The 21,358-nt window shown below is 37.8% G+C and overlaps 1 protein-coding gene across 2 annotated transcripts in view; it reads left to right on the top strand.

The window, feature by feature from the left end:
• gabbr1a (gamma-aminobutyric acid (GABA) B receptor, 1a) overlaps positions 1-20,621 on the top strand; it is a 136,439-nt gene extending 115,818 nt beyond the window's left edge. For both annotated transcript variants that reach the window (XM_024258444.2, XM_024258445.2), the window contains 6 exons: positions 443-553; positions 4,203-4,296; positions 11,306-11,433; positions 14,623-14,751; positions 16,321-16,464; positions 18,737-20,621. In XM_024258444.2, coding sequence (XP_024114212.1) covers positions 443-553; positions 4,203-4,296; positions 11,306-11,433; positions 14,623-14,751; positions 16,321-16,464; positions 18,737-19,006 — 876 coding nt within the window. In that variant the 3' untranslated portion in view covers positions 19,007-20,621. The remainder of the gene's footprint in view (positions 1-442; positions 554-4,202; positions 4,297-11,305; positions 11,434-14,622; positions 14,752-16,320; positions 16,465-18,736) is intronic.
• Positions 20,622-21,358: the final 737 nt, after the last annotated feature.

Raw genomic sequence — 21,358 nt, forward strand, 5'->3', positions numbered from 1 at the left:
GAGTTGACTTTCAACTCTTCATGTCCGCAGAAGGGCAATTTGCCAGACGGCTTTGTGTTTAAAGAAACAAATGACGAGAGCTGCTTCCTCACTGCGAAAGGCTGTGATGTGTGTCTCACTTGTGGAGGTTTTCTCTGTTTTTGCTGCTACAACCTTGATGGTTCAATTATAGAAAGAAAAGAGCTCATTTTTGTTCAGGGGCTGGACGGACAGCATCCCCCCTGTGAGGCCGGATCTCAGGTGGCAGAGCAAACGCAGTCTCCCAGCGCTCCTCAGACCCTCACAGAAAAACACAATCATGCCCACTCATGCAGAAATCACAAGGACGCCCAGCGTGTTGTTGGTCGGGTAGTTTGTCTTCGTTTGTGGAGATGCCCTTGGAGGGCGGCGGCGGCTGCTGTGTGTCTGATTTCCTGTGTCTGTGTGTGTTTTGCTCGCGCAGCAGCCCTTGGAGCCGTGGAAACTCTACGCAACGGTTGGAGTTCTGCTGGGCATCGACTTCCTGTCGCTGGTGATCTGGCAGGGCGTGGATCCTCTGCACATCACGGTGGAGGTACAGCTGGAGATGCACCTCACTGTTCACATAGATCCATTCGCCATTCAGCAACGAGGAAAGATAACTTTTATTTTGGATCTGCTTGGATTCGTCAATGTAAAAACAAAAAACACGCTTTTTCAGATAAAAAGTAGAGATATAATGTTATACTTAGCTTAATTAACAACAGACATGACATTTTCACATGCATCAGAATCAGGATCAAAGTATTTCACCAAAAAACACATTCGGTTTTGGTTTGTTTCAAATCATGGACAAACTTAAAATATGCAACAGATACTTTTATTCTTTCTGGAATCTGCTGACCCTTCCCAAAAATAAGTACCGTATTTTTCGGACTATAAGTCGCACCAGAGTATAAGTCGCAGGGGCCAAAAAATGCATATTGAAGAAGAAAAAACCATACATAAGTCGCACTGGAGTATAAGTCGCATTTTTTTCAAATAATTTATTTTACAAACTGGTTGAAAAAAACGATATTACATCATCCTGGAAGGTAAGTTATAACATTCATAAGTGAATAGAAACAGGCTGAATATGTGTCAACACATATTCACATATTAGCATCATGAAAAAAACGAAAAGGTGTAGCATTTATATAACATAACAGTTTTATTTAACTATAGCCTCAAGAACTCATCAACTTTCTACCTTTACTGTAATTAATTGCACGCAATCTCACTCCATATCACTAAATCCCTTAAATTCTTCGTCCTCTGTGTCACGTTTGAATAAATAAAGTAAATAAAGTAATTGCATAGATCACCATAAGAGGGCACTCTAGACTTACGGTCCATATCTCATCTCATTAAAAATTCGTATATAAGTCGCACTGGAGTATAAGTCGCAGGGACATTCAATCTATGAAAAAAACCGCGACTTATAGTCCGGAAAATACGGTATACTTCAAGTATATGTTTTAAAGTATAGAAAAGTATATTTTCCCCAAGTCTACCAAGTATAATTAAAAAGTATACTGGCAGTCTACTAACAAGTATTGGGACTAAATTGGCTCACTTTTAGTTTATAAAAAGTATACTTATAAGAATAATTTCTGGTATACTATTAGTTTACTGGCAATAAACTTTAGGTTGACTCTAAGTTTAAGACAGTAAACGCCAGAATATATCTAATGTATCTTTTTAAAGTTTACAAGTTAAGTTAATAACTGTATTAAAATACATTTTTAAAATACTGGAAATATCCCAAGAATAAATCTACTCCACTTTTATTTCTGTGTAAGAAAATGAATGAATGAATGAATGAAATGGTTTATTTCAAGCAATCAAGTAAAAGTACATGAAATATAATTATCACATAATAAATCACAAGTTGATCACTTGAAATTGAGAGGAAGGAAGTGAACTTATATAATCCCACCCCGACTCGACCATACCATTTTCTCTGCATGAATTATCAACATCTGGTTCAGGACGTAATATCAAATATTTATACTCTACATTAATAGATTCAGGTTATTAAGGATCATTAAGATCAGTGATCTAATCACATTTCTAAATGTTTAAGGACCTTGACAAATATAGGCAAATATATTTAGACTTGGCGAATAATTCCAAGTATGCTTAACATGAACTTGTAAAGTTAACACTAAAAAGTTCCTAAAAAGTAACCTAAAAGTATACTATCTAAATTTTAGTTTTAGAAGAAGTATACTTAAATCACTTATTTTTTAATAAGGAGAAGGTGGGGTGTTGTGAGGTGAGAAGTTCCATGTTTTTCTCGAAGCTGAAGTACTTTGTTTTATTAATCTAAAAGTAAAGATGTTTATTTTCCACTGTTTGTTTTCTCCAGTATCCGTTGAGTCTCACGTTAAAAAGTTTACACTAAAAGTGAAAGGATTTGCAGCCTGATGCCCGGTGTTCCATTTTAGGATGCTGGGTTGTTTGGAGCAGAATCCGCCCGAGAAGCTTGACCCATTTTAGGCTTATCATTGTAGATATGTTTTTTTCTGTAGATATATTTTTATTTCCACCTACTTATCCCCTTCGTTATAGTGTGGAACAACACAATGAACCTGTTTGATGTTATGCTCAGCTGGATAACTGCAATGACTATATATATGTACTTCTCTGATTTGATTATTTATACATAAGAAAAAAAGCATTTATGTACAACAAACATAATCAAACACAGAACATAAGATGATGTGATGGAGTATGACATGGCTGCTCTCCCAAAAATGTTACAAAATAAAAATACAAATTGAAATTAAACACAGAAAATCTAAAACACAAAAGTCAACAATTAAAACGTTGAATCATAATTTAAAGCATGATTCTGAGCGATTCATCCTTGTTCCTCTTGAAGTACCACTCTGATCAGCTTTTGATCTTTTTTCAAAGCATTCCAGGTGGTCTTATAATTATGATAATGTCGTTTTTAGGCAAAATTAAAAAAATATAGACATGTTTGGTTTTTTTTTTCTTGGACATGGTTTCGTTAAAAATTCACCACTGTTGTGGGCGGGACTTTTAGTGTTGAATAAGCCGGTGCTCATTTCCCATCATACCTTTGTTTACCCTCTCCTGCTAGCTTATAGCCCCTCACAACCCCAAGATAACATTAGCGGTGCAACCAATATCGGAGCTATCCAGTCATACAGGTTTGATCCAAATGCATCACTAGCGCGGGATTTTTAAGCTGCATTTTTTTTTTGTCTGCTACTAATTTGCTTTGGTTTGAATAAAAAAATACTCAGAAATACAATTTGAAGCTTAATTTCTTTTATAGATGCCCTCCATCATTACAAGGTGCCGCAAGAACATGTTAAAATCCCCATTTTCATCTGAGTGGGTCTTTAATGTCAGTTTTTTCCAGTCACCCTTCAGATTGAAACACATCCATCCTCACATCAGTGACTCTCAGGCAAAATTTTAATTAAGCTTCTTTGATCCTGAATTCAGTAAGAGTTCTAAATTATGTTTAAAAAACCCTCAGAAAGATTAGAACCGTGGTTGTTGCGAGCCAGAATTTCTGACCTCCTGACATTCGGTTTCCCCGTGAGTCTCTGAAGGAGCTTCCTGCTCAGAGCCGCTCCGCGTTCGTCTGCTGCATCCTCTTGCTAAGCTGTTTCAGGGATTTTTTCTGCTAAAACCATCTGGCTGCAGCAGCTGGGAGCGAAGCGTAAACAGCTGTAATGAAGGAAAACATGAGCTGTAAACGCATCAAGTGTTTGTCCCGCTGAATCACCTCTGTGGCTGCATTTGAAGGTTTCCACTTCCTGTTTTCCACGGTAATAATTCTCGCCGATCTGCTTTGAAACGCGCCGGTGATGTTTTCTGACGATCTTTATTTAAATCCTCAGCCGTGCGCTGGTTAGAAATCAAATGCAAACAATTTTAGGGACTGAAAGCGAAAGGGAAAACACAGAATAAAAGGAACTGACTTTAAAATACCTGGAATGCAAGAAAGTGTGGTCTAATATTTTCTGTTTGAACTTCATCTTCTTTTATTTTATTTGTCACTTAGTTATTGTACTTAATCGTCATGTGGATTTTAAAAATCTTCATATCTGATAGTTTTAGTTTTCTTAACTGAAGCTTCAGTCTTTTTCTTCCTGTTTTTTTCTCTCATTATCTGTCTTTTTTTCTCCTCTTCTTTCCCTCCTGTTCTGCTGCATGAGTAGAAGTTCACAAAGGAAGCTCCCAAAGAAGATCTGGACGTCCTGATTCAGCCTCTGTTGGAGCACTGCAGCTCAGAGAAGATGAACACGTGGCTCGGTCAGTCCCCTGCGCACATATCACTGTCCTCTGACTAATCCTAGCTCGGTGGTGCAGCGATCGCCCCAAACCCCGTGGGTTCAAATCCCCCCAGTGAAGTCACACCAAAGTCTCTGAAAATGTCACTCAGCGCCTCCCTTTGACCCTCAGCATCAAGAGTTGAAGAACGCAGCTGCTTCAGCAGCTCACTGCGCCTCAGGGGAGGAACAAAAGAGACTTCAACCGAGTCCACTTCCTATTTTTATTTATGAACGTGCATAAAAGCTGTGCAGAGAGCATTTAATGTTTATTATGTTAGATAGTAACAATTACAAAAAATTTCACTAGGCAGAAAAATCAGTACAAGGGAAAAGTTGTCACTACTTTGTCATTTAACCTCTTAAAGTAAATACAAAATCAAAATGTATCCAAGATTTCTCCTGTTGATCCGTCATATTTCATTACGGGGATCTTTCTGCCGAGGTCGTTTTGTTCTGTTGTCGCACATAAATGTAAACCTTCCTAAGTTCAGTGGATTCTGTGATCACTTAAAATACGATCATTTAAACGCACGTTTTTCAGGAAAGACGAGACTAGGCAAGGATTCAGACTAGAAAGAGTCATGATCTAGTGTGGATCAATATGGGTTTCTGGTGCTGAGTAGTAACATTGGAATTTGTTTATTTCAAGCAAAAACTAAAGAAGAAAAACAAACAAAAAAAGTATATCTACTTATAAAAATATCAAACGTAGGTTAATTAGTAGGGATGTAACGATTCAGTTGATTCACAGTTTTAAAGTCAGGATTTCAATCATTTCTGATTTTTTTTTTTCTTAGCACAATGAATTAAATATATTTTAAGGCCAAATCAAGCCTGCATGGAGAAAGGTCATCAGCTCTGAATTTCAATAATTAGGCACAGATCGTGACAAACCGATTTTTTAATTTTCTGCAATGATGAACATGTTGACAAGCTTAAATTGTTCTTTTACAGATTCACCAATAATTATTACATCCTTAATAATTAGTCATGATGTAGCAATTTAGCAAAGGGGCAAACGGCTTGAGTGTTTCTATCGCCCTCTTGAGGATGCAGTCAGGTATTACTGCTAAGAGGTGCTTCTAAAGGCAAAATTACAACTATCATAAATACTGATTTCTTTTTTATTGATTATTTGCTATATACATATATATATGAACCAATTCAAAAGAGAGACTTGTATTTTATATAGAATCCCTAATGAATCTATCCACACAGATTCAATTGGGATTCCAAGGATTTTGGAAAGATGAAAACCACACAGACTCCAGAGTGTCCAGGTTGATTGATGCTCTGACTGGACTTCAGAAAACACAGTTATCTCTATTGCTGCTGCATCTTTTCCATCCACTCAGTTTTCCATTATCATGCTTGAATGTAGCACTCTGTGAACAACCAGCTTGTTGAGACGTGTCTTTTTGTGGCCTCTTTGTGGAGGGTTCTGATGACTATCCTCTGTCACGTCAGCAGTCTTCTTCATGATTTCATAGCTTTCTGACTCAGACTGACAGACCGTTTAAAGGCTCAGGAGACCTTTGGCGTGAGTCTTTCAAAATCACATTTTTTTCACAACATTCCAATTTAAAATAGAGTTTGAGGTTTTAATTACCCATGAGTCATAATCATCATAAGCCTATAGGTTGTGACTCTATTTAGAATTTAAAATGCACCTGAAGTGACCTAAATAATAATGCACTGGTGCAGAATAGTGATGTTTCAGGCTAAAGAAAATGTGCTTTGAACATGTTTTTTTTTGCTTCCACCTTTGCTGCTCGATGCTCCTCATGGTGACACCGAACCATGAAAATAAATGAAGCTTAATGTCCCAGAGTGGGGAAGTTTCCAGGCTAAAGTCTGTGGAAACGGGCTGATTATTACAAGATGTTTCACCCGACTGTATTCCAGTTTTGCCGAGCTCCCAAAAATGCAGGGATCACCATGACAACCAGAGACCATGAGTCACACCGTCTTATTTGTTCCCACAGACCTCATAAAGTCTCTTCTGCTGCTGCTTTATTTATGATCAGTTTTCCTGAAGCGCCAAACGGTAAATGAAAATACAGTCTGGACGTCAATATGATCAGGAAAAACACCATTGATAAATATTAGACTTGATTTTTCATGGAGTTTCAAAATAAAAGTAAATATTTTTTGGAAATGTAAGCATAAGTAGACATGTGTAAATGTCAGAGGGCCACTTGAAGTTACACATCCTTTAAATCGCTGTTCTTGTTCCTCTTTAAGCCCCTCCCCCTGATCCTTCTTTGCCTTTATCTCACTTAGTCGTCCCTCTACTGTGTCCCTGATGGGTTTCTTATTGTGGTGGCTCTTATAAGTGTGATCATCTTAAAATTAAGACAATGTGGGTCACAAACTGGGACAGTGGCTGAAAGCAGTTCTCTCTCATAAAGAATAAATGGCGTGTTAGTCTGAGCTTTTGTTCAGAAGCAGTTTCAGGAGGAAGTTTCTGCATTTTGTAATTTCCCCCAAAGGAGAAACCAAAGTGTTTCCTCTGTTGATGACACATGTATTGTAAGATAAAGTTTAATAGATCAGAAAGATATAATAATTCATTGGCTCAGATGCCAGTTTTACTGAATAGTTTTTCAAAAACTTCCTCGTCTTTTTGTTTTTCCTTCAAATGTTTTCTTTGGGTTTTTTGTGGCTTTAGATCAGTCTGGAAACCCAGAGTCGTGTCAAATACATAATCGCTGCACTTCTTAGAAAACACAGAGCACCTGAAGGTTTTCTGAATGTCACTGAGAGCAAAACCAATCAAGAGGAAGCGGTTCTGTTTTGTGAACACAGAAAAATGTCCTCCAGAGGGCAGCAGGCGGGCCCGTGTGCGGAGCTGAGAGCCTCCTCACACTCGACTTCTGCTAAACTGGGGGTCACGTCCCAGACGCTCATTTCTACCCCCAAACTCCTCTTGAATTTTTAATATAAAAAAGACGAAACAGGACTGCTTAAATTGATGTGTGCAAATAGAAACAAAATATGCATTGTCTATTCAAATAGATTTTTTTGAATTCCTTATTTAAATTTTGCAATAAAACAGATGAATTTTAAAGTAAGGGAAAAGTTATCTGTAGGGTGAAAAACACAAAGATGAAGGAAAAGTTTCCAAACTGTTGAAGGAAATAAGAACACAGATGAATTGTGTTGCCTACAAATATTTTCCTCGTTCACCACTTACAGGTTCCATCACTTTTTTAATGATTAAAACTAAAAACTCTAATTATGAAACCATCACCTCCGAGCTCCTCATCAGATCCAAACTTTTTTTTTTTTTGGTTTGAAGTCTTTTCATGTGATTTGGAACTCAACCTTTAGATTAGCGTTCTTTTTTTTTTTCTTCTCACGTTTTAACAAATGTGGTCTAATGTGAAGAATCGCACTCTCGGGTTACCTAATTATTATTCTGTGGAAGTCAAAGTAAAAAAACATAAGATGTTCTCTCAGCTTTTTATGAAGCTGCATTTTAAAGCAAGGTTGAAACAGTAGCGCTGGAGTGTCTGCTACAGAGAGCCATGAGGGACAAATATGGAATGATCGATGGTTTTCAATAAAAAGGTGAAATTTAACTATAAATTTAAAATTCACTAAAGTAACTTTAAATGTGTATTAAAAAGTATAAAAGTACATTTTATTTTCATCACATTTGGTCTCAGCAAAGATTTGTTTTATTTAATGAATGATAATATATATTGTTTTTTTATTTTGTTTTTAGGCAATGCAGAATTTTTTTAATACTAATATCTTTTTTTTCATATCAGGCGATAATGATAATATCACAATTGATTGATTCATTCATTCATCTCCACGTGAAAAACATAAACATAATACATTATAACGACACCAGGCGTCTTTTTCTGAGGAAATGAAAGGGAGCAGTATCAAGAAAACTTATTTTTCTCCCCCAGTATAAATCAAGCAACCATATTTGTCAAATGTGAACGCTCTGTGACTCATAAGAGAAATGTGTAATCATCAACAGGTCATTTAGATTTAAATATTTATTTCCTATCACACTTTAAACATAACAGATGCAATGAAGTTTTCAACTGTTTTTTTTCAGATATCTAAGAAAAGGCATCTACATATTTCAAACTAAACTGAAAAAGTTTCAAAAGAGAACATAAATAAAACAGAACTCTAACTGTTTGATCAGTTCCATTTAAAAACAAAGCATTAATTCCATGAATAAATTATAAGTTTTCACAGAACAAATATGGAGTAACACTATTTTACACAGAAACACCTTAGGCGCTTTACTTGTTGAACATTTTTTTATTTTATTTTTATTTTTAGAAGATGAAATTGCACAAAACTAATTTATGAATGGTATGAACACGTCTTTCTTGTCATCTTCCTGTTGTACATCTGCTAATCTTACGCTGGTTGCAGTTTTTTTATGTAACACCTGCTGCTAGTACACAATGGGTTTAATTATCTCATTATTAAAAATATTTTTTTTTGAATACCCTCCAAATTAATTTTGCCACATCTTAAAGTCCGGTCGGTGAAAATACACATATAGATGACACGGAACAGCTGTTTAGCATTAGCATCATGCTAATTTTACATTGCACTCATCAAATCGACACTTTTTATGAAACTTTCTGTTGCTGTTTTAAGTCCAATGGGTTTGTCCTCCAGTTCTGACTGGATCCTGTTAAAAATCTCCACGTCTTTAGTGGGTTTTTTTCACAGAAATGTTGTTAAAGTTGAATCTTTTGCGATTTTTGTTGGGAATCTTGGATGACAAAAGCAGCTTTTGGTTGTTTGAATCAAAACTGGTAAATGTTTGTTCACATAAAGGCTGAGAATAAAAAGAGAAAAGCACAAAACGAGGAAACAAAAGGCAGAAGGTTAGAAGTAAAAGGCCTGATGACAGTTGAACTCTGTCTCATCTCTGGAGGTTCTGTGACATTCTTCAGCTACCCCCTGGCCTTCTTCTAAAAACCTTTTCTTGTCAGAAGTTAACATTTGAAGATGGCATTTGCAGTGTTTGCTGTTGGTGCCTGATATTGTTGTGGTGGAGCGTCGGACTCCAAAGAGCAGCGTTTGAATATTTCACAGATGTTTGTGAAAAGCTTTCAGGCTCTGAATTCATCTCCAAAACACTCAGAAACTTTAAAACAGAATTTTCTGTTTCTAATTTGTGATTGAAACTAGTTTGGCTTTGGAAGAACCCCCAGAGACTCTACAAACATCAACCATTGATTCAAAAGATGAGAAGAACTTTATTCTGACGGTTCTGCTGACCCAGTCATGGAACATTAATGGAGAATAATATTCAATGGAGGGTTTAGTCTCTTAGAAGAGTCAGAAAAGAGCCTCTAGGGCTAACATCTGTAAAGAAGACAAAAACTATACGGTTATTTGATTTTTCTCTGGTTTTATATGGTTCTGGTTTGTAGATTTTATCAAAGCAGATCTTTTTCGGCTTTAGTAAAGAGTCTACTTAGGACCAGAAGTCTGAACAAAAATGTTCTTTTGTTTGAACCTTTATTAAAATCAAATTCTAACTGAAAGGATGGTCAGAAAATAAATAGAATGTATGTCTTATTCTAAAATAATAAAGCCAACATCAGATTGTACAGATTGTAGTTAAATGGGTGAAAAAGTGCAAAAGATAAAAAAATAATACAAATGAGGAATTGGTTTAGATGATTCTATAATATTAATATTAAGACTACTACTAATAAAAAATATCCATTTAAAAAAGTCAAATTTTCAACATTTCTAGCAACTTTTGAACAATATTAAATGGCGCCCATCATACGACTCTTAAACCTTTCAGAGTAAACTTTACAAGCTTTTTTCCTACCAGGAAGTAAGAGACCTCGATCACTGAGGCCCCGCCTTTCGCTTCTTGTGGGTGTCGCCCATTTCATGAAGACATTCTAGAGCCAACCTCGACAGCGTTTCTGCGTTTCACCCACGAAAATAAACAACATCCAAACTTTTGCAAACATGGATTTGCATATTGTACATTTAAAATGAAAGCGTTTTGGTGATCTGCACCAGCTCCACGCAGAAAGTGGGTGTCTGTGCTAGCCTGGGGGCGGAGCTATCAGCGCAAACTCTTCCTGAAATGGGCTGCTCTCACTTTGTGATGTCATGATGTGAGAACCCGCTTGTTTTCATGGATTGGGAGGGGCTGGTGCTCAGAGAGCGAGGTTTAAAGGAATGCTCAGAGATGCATGCATGGATCAAAATATCACATTGGGGTCGTTTTTAGTGAGGAACTAACCTTAAAATACACCTAAAGGCTCAAAAGGTTGATTTTGCATGATATAGGCTCTTTAAGCCAACTTTAAATTACAAAATAACCACCATTCCTGGGTTAATAAGTCTGCTTTTACATCATGTTTGTACTTTTGTACAGTCTTCTGACAAAAAAAAAAGATGTACAATGCTTAATTTTCTATTCATAATAAGTGTGGAATGAGTTTTTTTACTACTATTTAACTCTTAGATTGTTCACATTTTGATTAATCTTGCCCAATTGCTCATTTTTGGAATGTTGTTTAGGCAACATAAGTAAAGGACAATAGATATGACTTTTTCACTTCAGGCAACATTTTCTCAGTGCAGAATATCAAGAGTGAATTCAGGGATTTGTGGACCAGAGTACAAACATCTAGATATTCTCTGAAAACTGTTTGTGTAATTATGTTTTTTTGTGATATTCAAACATTTTTTTATTTATCCTTTTAGTCATAAAGATACTTTTTGACTTTTTGACTGTGGAACCTTGAGAAGAACATGCAGATGTATAACATATTCAAAGAACTTTAATTTTTCACCAAAAATATTATTTTCAGTAAATAAAAAGAGAGCAAGTTTGGTGTCTGAACAGGTTGGGGGGTCTAAAACACTTCACTGTGATCTGAGATTGAGGTCAAGAAATCAGCAAATCAAAGCAGATGTTTTCAAGCACAGAGAAATGTGATTCCATTTCCTCCTCGTTCCTCTTCTAGGTGTGGTTTATGGCTACAAGGGTCTGCTGCTGCTGCTGGGCATTTTCCTGGCCTACGAGACCAAGTCTGTCTCCACTGAAAAGATCAACGACCATCGAGCCGTGGGGATGGCTATTTACAACGTAGCTGTGAGTCCACACCGGCACTCCATCACACTTTTTCATTGTCTGCTCGTCTCTGGAGGATTCTGAGCCAATGCTGCAATTATCTGTCTGTTGCTTAAAAGCACAAATATCCATTTGGCCGTCGGGGTTTGTCCAAATTCTTCATAATTACCCTTTTAAAGTAACTTTCCCATTAATTTTGACAAAGCATAATTACCAATGCAATGACAGGTAAACAGTTGTTGTTGTAATAACATTAATCACTACAGTTAGAACAGAAACGGAACATAGAAATCCCGACTCAACTGATCCAGTCCTTCATTGGAAATGACTGCAGCTTTACATTTCTAGTATTTACAGAGATGTGCACAGGTTTACCCTGGACTTGTCATGGTTAGAAACATCAGTCTGAATGAACTCATGTTCCTCACATGTGGTTCCATTCTTCAGATCACAAACACACACAGATGAAGCCCATTCACAAACCGACAGCTTAAGCTTCAGTCATACATAAATAAGGCCGTGGATCGCTACTTAGGTGGCGATCTGATTCACGAATCAAATTCATCGATTCACAGATTGAACCACAGTTTTACTTTTTGATTTTTTTAAGTTGGTTGCTATATGTAAGTATCTTTGCTAGATGTATGAAAATTAAAATGTGCATTAAATCATCATCATATATAACTTTATTTAGAACAGGAGATCAGTTTCAGCAAAACAGAAAAAAACAAAGATTTAGATGGAAAGAAATGGTGCTTGTCACATGTATTAAGTTTTTTTTTTCTTCATCAGCCTTATGGTTAAGTTCAGCAGTAATATAAACAATATAAAAACAGAAACATGACAGTTGTTTTGGATTATTTAACAGCAGCTGTTGACAATGTTCTTCACAGCTTTTCCATCCTCAAATTTCTGCAACACTTTAATTTAAAGCATTGCAAATCGGTGCAAAGCTGGTTTGAAAATTTGATTTTTGCCGCAGCAGAGTTAGCTGATCCCCGATTGATTGTATAATCACTTCGCTACTGTGCAGCTCTGCTTTACTCTACTCCAGAATACGTTGGGATTACATTAATTATGTCAACATGTCAATCTTATTTTTTTCAACAGCAAAAAAAGTTTTACTTGAAAATGGGAAGCTTCCCCGACACTTTATTTTGAAGATTTGTTTTCTTCCAGTGGCAGTAGTGCTGCGTATTCTGCTTTATTTTTGTTGTTTTGTTTATAAACTTAAAATCCAACATTATTCTGCAGTTCAGAGGACACAATCCAAGTCATGAATTCTCTTACAGCTGGATACAGGCTGTCTGCAGGTGAAAAATGGTCAGACATGTAGGGGAAATATTAAGATTACAGACCTCACAATGAGCTCGTGGAGTAAAAATGTTCATCCACATTTTTTTTCCCCACAGGCATAGGTTGTAGTGAACACTTAAAGGCCCACTCCAACTGGATTTTGAAATCGTTCCCAGTGTTCTTTTAATTATGATGATGCTATTTTAAGCCAATATCAAAAACTCGTTTTCTTCGACCTAGTTTCTGCAGAGCGGCAAGAGGACTGTTGGTGCAGACAAAACCTCCACCAAATTTTCAATAGCTTAGAGACTTTTGGCAAATAAAACTATTTTTAAGCTAATTTAAGCAATCTGTACTAAACATACATCAAATATAGAATAATCTATTTATATTTATTAAAATACCATTATTAGAAGAAGAAAACAGTTGCAGATGGTGCATTGTTTACACAAACTGACGACGTTGCCCGATTGGGTAGTTTCCCGCACAAATTGGGTGGGTTTTTTTACTAAAATTGTCCTGTTTTTTGCCCAATCTGGCAGCACTGCAGACAGATAAGGCAGCTCTTGCATTAACTCTGTAAGTAAATTCAAGCTCTTTACTGTATGTACTGAAAAAAAAACTGCAACACAAGTATCGAAAGTATTGACCTCATCACTCTAGTATCGATACTTCACCTTGATCAAAACCCCTAAAGTACACACACCTTACTAAGTACTAGAGTGTGCCGTGTGGACAAAGTACAACAGCGTCACCTTAATGTAATCAGTATATGCAATTTAAATTAATCCTACACATACTTCATGATCCACCTACAACATGACAGTGGTACATTCCATTTTTATTGCATTCCTTAAAATGAGACCACTCCTCTCTACGACCCCCCCACGACAACTCAAAAGCCCATAGCACGCGCACCGGTCAACCCTCATACGGGTTCATGTGACAAAGACTTAACTGAGCTCAGCGCTGCCGCTCCACTACCCACAATCCACAGGGGGGCTACAAGGTCCCACCAGTGGAATGAAATGACACCCTCTGTGCGGTTTTATTGACCAATCTCTTTCTCATGTTTTGCTGATCGAAAGGATCGTAATCTCTTCAAGTCTTTGTTTCAAAAATTAAAGAGATATAATTAGTTTAAAGCTTGAAACCATTCATCTGAAATCCAGCCTACGGCGACGATGTCAGCGAAATGTGATCGCTTTCTTTTAGAACGGGGGTCATTGAACTCTTTTCACTTGATACCCCATCTATCAAAGCAAAATCATCCAATTAAGAAGCACGAGAAGAGAAACTAGAACAGTTCTTTGGGCTTTTTACAATAAACAGCATCATTTGACACCCTTTAAGTTGTTCCAAACTTCTTCAACCGAAATAGGATTTTACGCTTCAGTTCTATCTACAGAAGATGCTTCAATCTCTCAGCTGTCGGTTTCTGTTTTTTATTATTTTTTTCTGTTCTCATCAAACCTTTTTGAGTTTTTTCTTTCGGGTTTTCTGCTCCATAGAAATCAGACAGGACCATAATGAGATACAAACAGATAATGATAAACACATCATTTATCCATCACTTGTGCTTATTTATGAGACCATTAACTGAAGCTTGCATGCTGTTTTCATCACACGGCCTCGTGACGGGGGACAAGTGGAATGCTGCAGTTTAATGTTATGATGCACACATTTCAGTTTTATGACGATGTCAATAGTTAATGACATCTGCTGGGGGACCTCCTTCCTCTCTGAGCTTCAGGCCCTGATGAGACAGCAGTGTGGTGATCGTCAGCACGCCGCTGTCACTCCACTCATGACTTTTTAATGCTGTTTTCACACAGGAGTCCTCTGCAGAATGATGAGCAGATGCCTGATGCCTTTATGAATGTGACGATGGTCTCATCTTCCTCTCTTTCGCAGGTTTTGTGTCTGATCACGGCTCCTGTGACGATGATCTTGTCCTCGCAGCAGGACGCCTCGTTTGCCTTCGCCTCTCTCGCCATCGTCTTCTCGGCCTACATCACCCTGGTGGTGCTCTTTGTACCCAAGGTGCTCTGACTGTTGACTAGTCCTGCCACAAACCATTATTTTAATAGTCGACTAATCACTGATTATTTTTTTCCGATTAGTCGACTAATCAGGTCATGCGCAAACTGGATGTAATGCACACATCTTAGCCATTATTGGCTCTAAACTAACTAAAAACTAGATATATAGCATTATCATAATGCTAGTGTGAATGCTGAAAGCTAAATTTTGGTCGCTGAAGATACTAGTGCTGATAGCTGTAGATGCTGAAATTGATAGCTAAAAACTCTGAAGTTGATAGATAAAAACACTGAAGTTGATGGCTGAAAACCATGAAGCAGCCAGCTAAAATATTAGTTAAATGCCAAATTAGCCTAAAAAACTGAAAGAAAAGCCAGAGTTAGCCAAAACAGTTTAGTGCAGCTGAAAAAACCTAAATTAACAGCTAGCAGGTAGCTGAAATATTAGCTAAACTCCAGAATAGGCTAAAAAAAAGTCTAAATTAGCCAAAACAGCTAGCATGTAGCTGAAATATTAGCTAAACTCCAAACTAAACTAAAAAACAAAAAAAAACTAAATTAGCCAGAATAGCTAGCATGCAGGTGAAATATTAGCTAAACTCCAAAATAGCCTAAAAAACAAAAAAAAAGCCTAAATTAACACCTAGCAGGTAGCTGAAATATTAGCTAAACTAAAGAATAGCCTACAAACAAAAACGAAAAAAAATAGTCTAAATTAGGCAAAACAGCTAGCATGAAGCTGAAATATTAGCTAAACTCCAAAATAGCCTAAAAGACAAAAATAAAAAACTAAATCAGCCAAAATAGCTAGCATGTAGCTGAAATATTAGCTAAACTCCAAACTAGCCTAAAAGACAAAAAAGCTAAATTACCCGAAATAGCTAGCATGTAGCTGAAATATTAGCTAAACTCCAAAATAATTAAAAAAAACCTTAATAAATGCCAAAACAGTCCAAAAAGCTAGCATAAGGCCAATATACTTTCAACTTTACTACACTCCAACTCCATATAATATAACATAACGACTAATCGACCATTAATTTAGTCGTTGACTATTTTAATAGTCGATTAGTCGATCTGTCAACTAATCTTGGCAGCCCTACTGTTGACACGCTCTCATCTCCATGTTATGTGTGGTCTCAAAAAGGAAAGTCAGACAGAACCATCTTTGGACCGTCTACAATCCCACCTGTTAACCATTGAAAGCTTAAATGAAGCTCCCGACTTTGTTGCTGCTGTCAAACGTTATAGTTAGAGAGAAGAAATGTTCTGCGTTTTTCCGACAGCAGGAAAAATCCATCTGCAGAAATGCAAACCTCATTAACTTGAGATGGCAGCATCGCCATCACAGTTTGATTGTCAGGTTATTTCTGGAGTTCTGGGGAACGCGCAGCAGCGAGCGCTGAGCAGCCGAGATGTCATCAGAATAATTGTTGAGAAAAAAAAATCACACTTATGAGCTGAAAATATCCTTCAGAGTGATGTAACTAAAAGGGCTGCCAACATCAGAGATGTCTAATTAGATTTTCTCAGAACAAGTGTGTTCCTCGCTGACTTGTGGCTCCTGCAGATGCGGCGCCTCATCACCCGCGGTGAGTGGCAGTCGGAGCAGCAGGACACGCTGAAGACCGGCTCCTCCACCAACAACAACGACGAGGAGAAGTCCAGGCAGCTGGAGCGCGAGAACAGGGAGCTGCAGAAGATCATCCAGGAGGTACAGACTCCCTGCTCTGCTTTGAATTGTTGGATCAACACAGACATTTCTCTTATTTTTAAAGTGGTTCCTGGTTTTAAATGTAGCAAAAAATTATTTCTTTTTTTTTTTCAGCAATTGTTTTTTTAAATTGGTAACTGTTTCAAATTTACAATAAAAAAAAATATTTCTTTCAAGTTTTCTCTTTTTTTCAAATCTACAATTTTTTTTTCAATTTTAAATAATTCCTTCAAGTTTACAATATTTATTTTTGAGTTTAAAACTGTTTTTACATTTTCCTTTCTTTTTTCCAAGTTTTTTTTTTTTCAATTGGGTTTTTCATTCACTTGATTCACCTGATTTGACCCTATAGACATTTTTTGTTTGTTCCAAATTTTAGGATAAATTCAAAATACTTCTGAGAAACTGCTTTTAGTAAAATATCCATTTTTTTTTTGTTTTCCATTTTTTTTAAGACAAAAAAGACACAAAAAAACACTTTAAAGCAGAATCAGTCTTCCGCACGAGTCAGTACTATTTATTCTACACAGAAAAGTTTTTTATTTTAATAAAAAATATTATCGAAACCCTCAAATCTCATCTTTAAAAGAAAAACATAAAAAAAAAACAAAGACTCGCAGTCTAACTGAGTCAGCCGACAAGGCCGAGTGGAAGAATTAAAAACAAAAGGAGTCCGAGTGTTACTGACACAGGTGAGTAAAAAAACAGGATCTAATTTCATTGGTTGTTGCTTCCAAGTTGCATCATGTAGGACTTGGGGCAAAATTTTCCTCCAAATTCATCCCCAACTTCTAACATCTAAACTGGAGAGAGCATCATCTGTCAAAGTTCAGCATCAAGCTCAGGGTTCAAGAATTCAGCAACAACGAGACAAACGGCAGCACGAGCTGCTTCTCAAAGAAACAGAGGAAATGCCTCATTCTAGGTATTCCACTTCCTGGCATGGTAGTGGTGTAACAATCATGTGGGGTTGTTATACGGCTCCAGCATCAGGAGTGGACGACGGATGTAAGGCTGTCTGTCTCATTCAAGAGCAAGTCAATACAAAATGTTATCGTGTGATTTTCAGAATAAAGTATAAACCCAGAACCTCTTTAAACACTACCCAAAGAATTAAGCCTCTAAATCCACTAACAAACACACATTGGCGCACACCTCGGTCTTTGTGCGAGTCAAAATAATCCAGTCGATGACTCCGCACCACCAGAAACGTCGCCGTGGCAACTGTGCAAACCATATGTGCATGAAGAATGTAAACAAACGCAGGTTGCCAAGAATAATTAACATTTTTTTCTGAACATTGAGGGATAAACATGCAAACACACATTCATCAGTCATAGATAGGAATGGAATATCATAGATGCCATGGGCCTCCATATAGACTTTATGGAGGCAGCATTTTGGAATTAAGTCTAATTATAATGCAGTTTTGGCACCAAAATCTTTCATTTTTTTAACTGCTGTTGTAATGATAAACTGTAGCTTCCAGCTGCTTTATAGACCCACTTTTATGGATTCGTTAACATGTTCTTACAGCAAGCTCCCTTCTCTGCTTAAACAGAGTTCTCTGCAACGGGGAGGAAAAAGGGGGCGGAGTTACCCGGCACCAGTGATTCCGTCCACAAGTCAGAGATTCATTTCTAATGAACTCCTGCCACTCTACAGAAACTGTCCAAGAAAACCACACAGGTTTTAAATCTTGACTAAAAAAAAAAACGGCATAATCATAATTAAAAGATTACGGCGTGTAAAATAGATCAAAAGATGGTCGGAGGGGTTTTTAAGTCCTCGGGGTCACACTGAAAGCAAATGCCTTCAAAGCTTCTTTGTTTGTCTGCTTTTAGCTTGCATGTTGTTGCTGTAAAAGCTAGTAGATGATCTACCGAAGTGCTCCCCTAACCCCAGGCTGCGGACTGGGACCGGTATGTGGGTCACTTAAGACAGACAAGAATGAAATATATGCGCTAACTTAGATTATTTCCATTTTGTTTATTTTCTAATCCTGAATGACGTTTTGTTTGAAAAAACTGCCAGATTCTGTTTACAACATCCGTCTTGGTCACATGACTTCAAGCTGATACCAGCATGGCCACAAGATTTTTTAAACAACATTTTTTATAGTAGCATTTTGAAAATAGATTTTCAAAAACTGGAACCTTAAAAATAGCAACTTTGGCGCCATTCGGAACGTTCTGTGAAAATATTGTCTAATTTCAAATCAGTCTGTGGCCAGTGGATCAAGAACTCTCTCTTCTTCTTCTTCTGTTTCTAGAAAGAGGAGCGAGTGTCCGCGCTCCGCAACCAGCTGGCCGAGCGGCAGGCTCTGCGAAACCGCCGGCGACCCTCCTCTGGCCAGAATCAGAACCACAACGCCCAGGCAGACCCCAAGTCGCTGCTCCCCCCACCCGGCTACCCGAACCCCACCATGGACAATCACTCCATGCCGCCCTCCTTCTCCAACTCATCCAATCTCTACCCAGCCGAAAGCAAGATGGGTCGCAACCACTGTCACAACAGCCAGATCCCTCTGCTGTACAAGTAAAAACGCCAGGGCGGGGCCTGAAGGTGCGCACACGGGGGGCGGGGACACGGAACACAACGTGACACTGTGACTTTCACTTTTTTTGGGTGGAGCACGCAGAGGTGCGATGGAAACACAATGAGAACACGGCAGCTGTGGAGGAAGCCACGCTCCTCCTCACAGCTTTGATCTCACAAGCCGGAAACAAAAGCACATCTCTGAGGAGCCGCACGCCACCTCCAGCAAACCGTGGAGCGCCTCCTCATCCGTTATCTGCTTCTGTTGTGGAGACGCCACGTGGAGGAGGGTCTTTGTGTCTTTGGTATTCCATCTCCACGTTTCGTCCTTCGAGTTCGTTGACTTCACTCTGTGGTTTATATCGTTCTGTAATAATTGATCTATTTGTCATGAAGTTCTTCTAAACAGAAGAAGAATCTCTGTGGAGCAGCTCTGCGAGGGACAGCAGACTCACGCAAACGTGAAATAGCCATAACCTACAGGCCAGAGAGCTTAGCATGTGTGGTGTCAGGGCTGTGTATTCAGTACAGTACTGTATTTTAATAACCCAATCCTTTACGCCGTTCGCTTCACAAACGATGAGGAACAGCTGAATGCTTGCTGAGAACAGTAGAAGTTGAGCTGTTTTGTGAAAAAAACTCCCAATTCTTGTTTTGAGGATTTTCACCCCCTCCATGCCGCCTGCATCTTTAGTGATTCTTTGGTCCCTTTCTGTTCCAAAGCAATACTGGACCCATTTCCACCGCACATCCTGCGGTTCAGGCTGGAGAAGCTACAAAAAAAAAAAAAAAAGCCACAATTTATGCAAAAAGCACATCCGCGCAGACAGACGTCTAACAGTTCAGGTTTGAGGCACAATTTCAGTGTGAAAATCGTCACTGATTGAGGTTGTAAAAAGAAAACTGTTACATCATAAAGGTCATAGTCTGTCTCTCCTTCCTGTTTTTGCAAAAATAGTTGCCCCCGAGCTGAAACTTCAAGGCACTTCCTGCTTTCCTGCTTCAAAATAAGGGCCTTTCTTGCAGGTATTTAGAGAAAGCACACTTTTTTCCATGAGATTTCTTACCTGGAACCTGTTTCTCGTCATTCTTGTGAGCTTTTCTTTCTTTTCTAAGTGACAATCGGGAATGATGGCAGCCTTTTTTTTTGTCTTCAAAAAAATAGTTTGGAAGAAGGTCAGAAAGTAACACAAGGAACCGTATTTATCCAGCAGTTAATCGGAATGCTCTATTTCATTCATGACCTCAGAAGCAATGAAGCCCGAAGAGCTCAATCGGCAACAAACGTTTCAGTATCTGTAAATCGATGTTCATCTGATGGAGCACTTTAACCTGAAATGATGACAGTTGGAAAACTCATTAAAGCTCAGGGTTTTGAGGCGCAACGGTCAACTGAAATGAATGAAACAGGCCATTTTTATTAACTCCGCAGAGATAGTGTAACATATGAATGCAGAATTATAAAAAGATGTTCTATTATCTTGCACATATATGGTAATATACATGGATTGTGGGGATATTTGTATTCACTATCTATGATCTTTAATGTTGGTATATTTCAGAGTATGTGTATGCAAATATATGGGAAAAGTGAATAAATTCAATGTTTTTTCACTCGATCAGTTGGTGTTTTGGGGTTTTCCAGGTTAAAAGTTTATTCGCCGAGAAAACAAGTTGAGGGCGATTCTGTCAAAAACCCTGAAAGTGAGAACTGAGAAGGAAAACTGAATATCCAAAGTTATTGACCCCGCCTCTCTAAAGAATGTCACCATGACAGCGTTTGAGCCAATTGAAGAGCCAAAAAAATGAATAGTCTTCTTATTGGGGCATAAAAAAAATTAAAAAAAATGACACGGCACCCAAGAGAAGGGGGCATCCTCCCATCCCAGACTGTTGCCATGACAACAAAGCTCAGTCTACCCATAAAGTGGAACATTTTTACTTTTGCATACGACATGAGCTTTATTTATTTATTTATTTTGCAAACACATCACACATGTGCTGACTTGTGATTTGGCCGTTCCAATCTACAGACATAAAAATATATTTATTTGGACTGTTTTTCAGGGTTTTGTGTTTATCTAAATGCTGGCTTATACCACAGGATTTGGTAGCAAGCTGAAAATACGTTTTTCAACGTTTGATACAATTTTAATGGCACCTTAAAAACATATTCTGAGAAATAGTCATTTTGACAGCCTTACAAAATAAATAAGGCAAACATGTCCAAGTTGGCTTGAATTACTCATCCTCCCACAACAGAGTTTTAGCCTCTCTTTATAATGTGACTCATCCTCTTAGTAAATAGGAATTTGCTGAAGTTGTAGTAAGATTTTTAGTTGAAAAAGCTCAATGC

The sequence above is a fragment of the Oryzias melastigma genome, linkage group LG16 (assembly GCF_002922805.2).
Source record: "Oryzias melastigma strain HK-1 linkage group LG16, ASM292280v2, whole genome shotgun sequence".
NCBI lineage: Eukaryota > Metazoa > Chordata > Actinopteri > Beloniformes > Adrianichthyidae > Oryzias > Oryzias melastigma.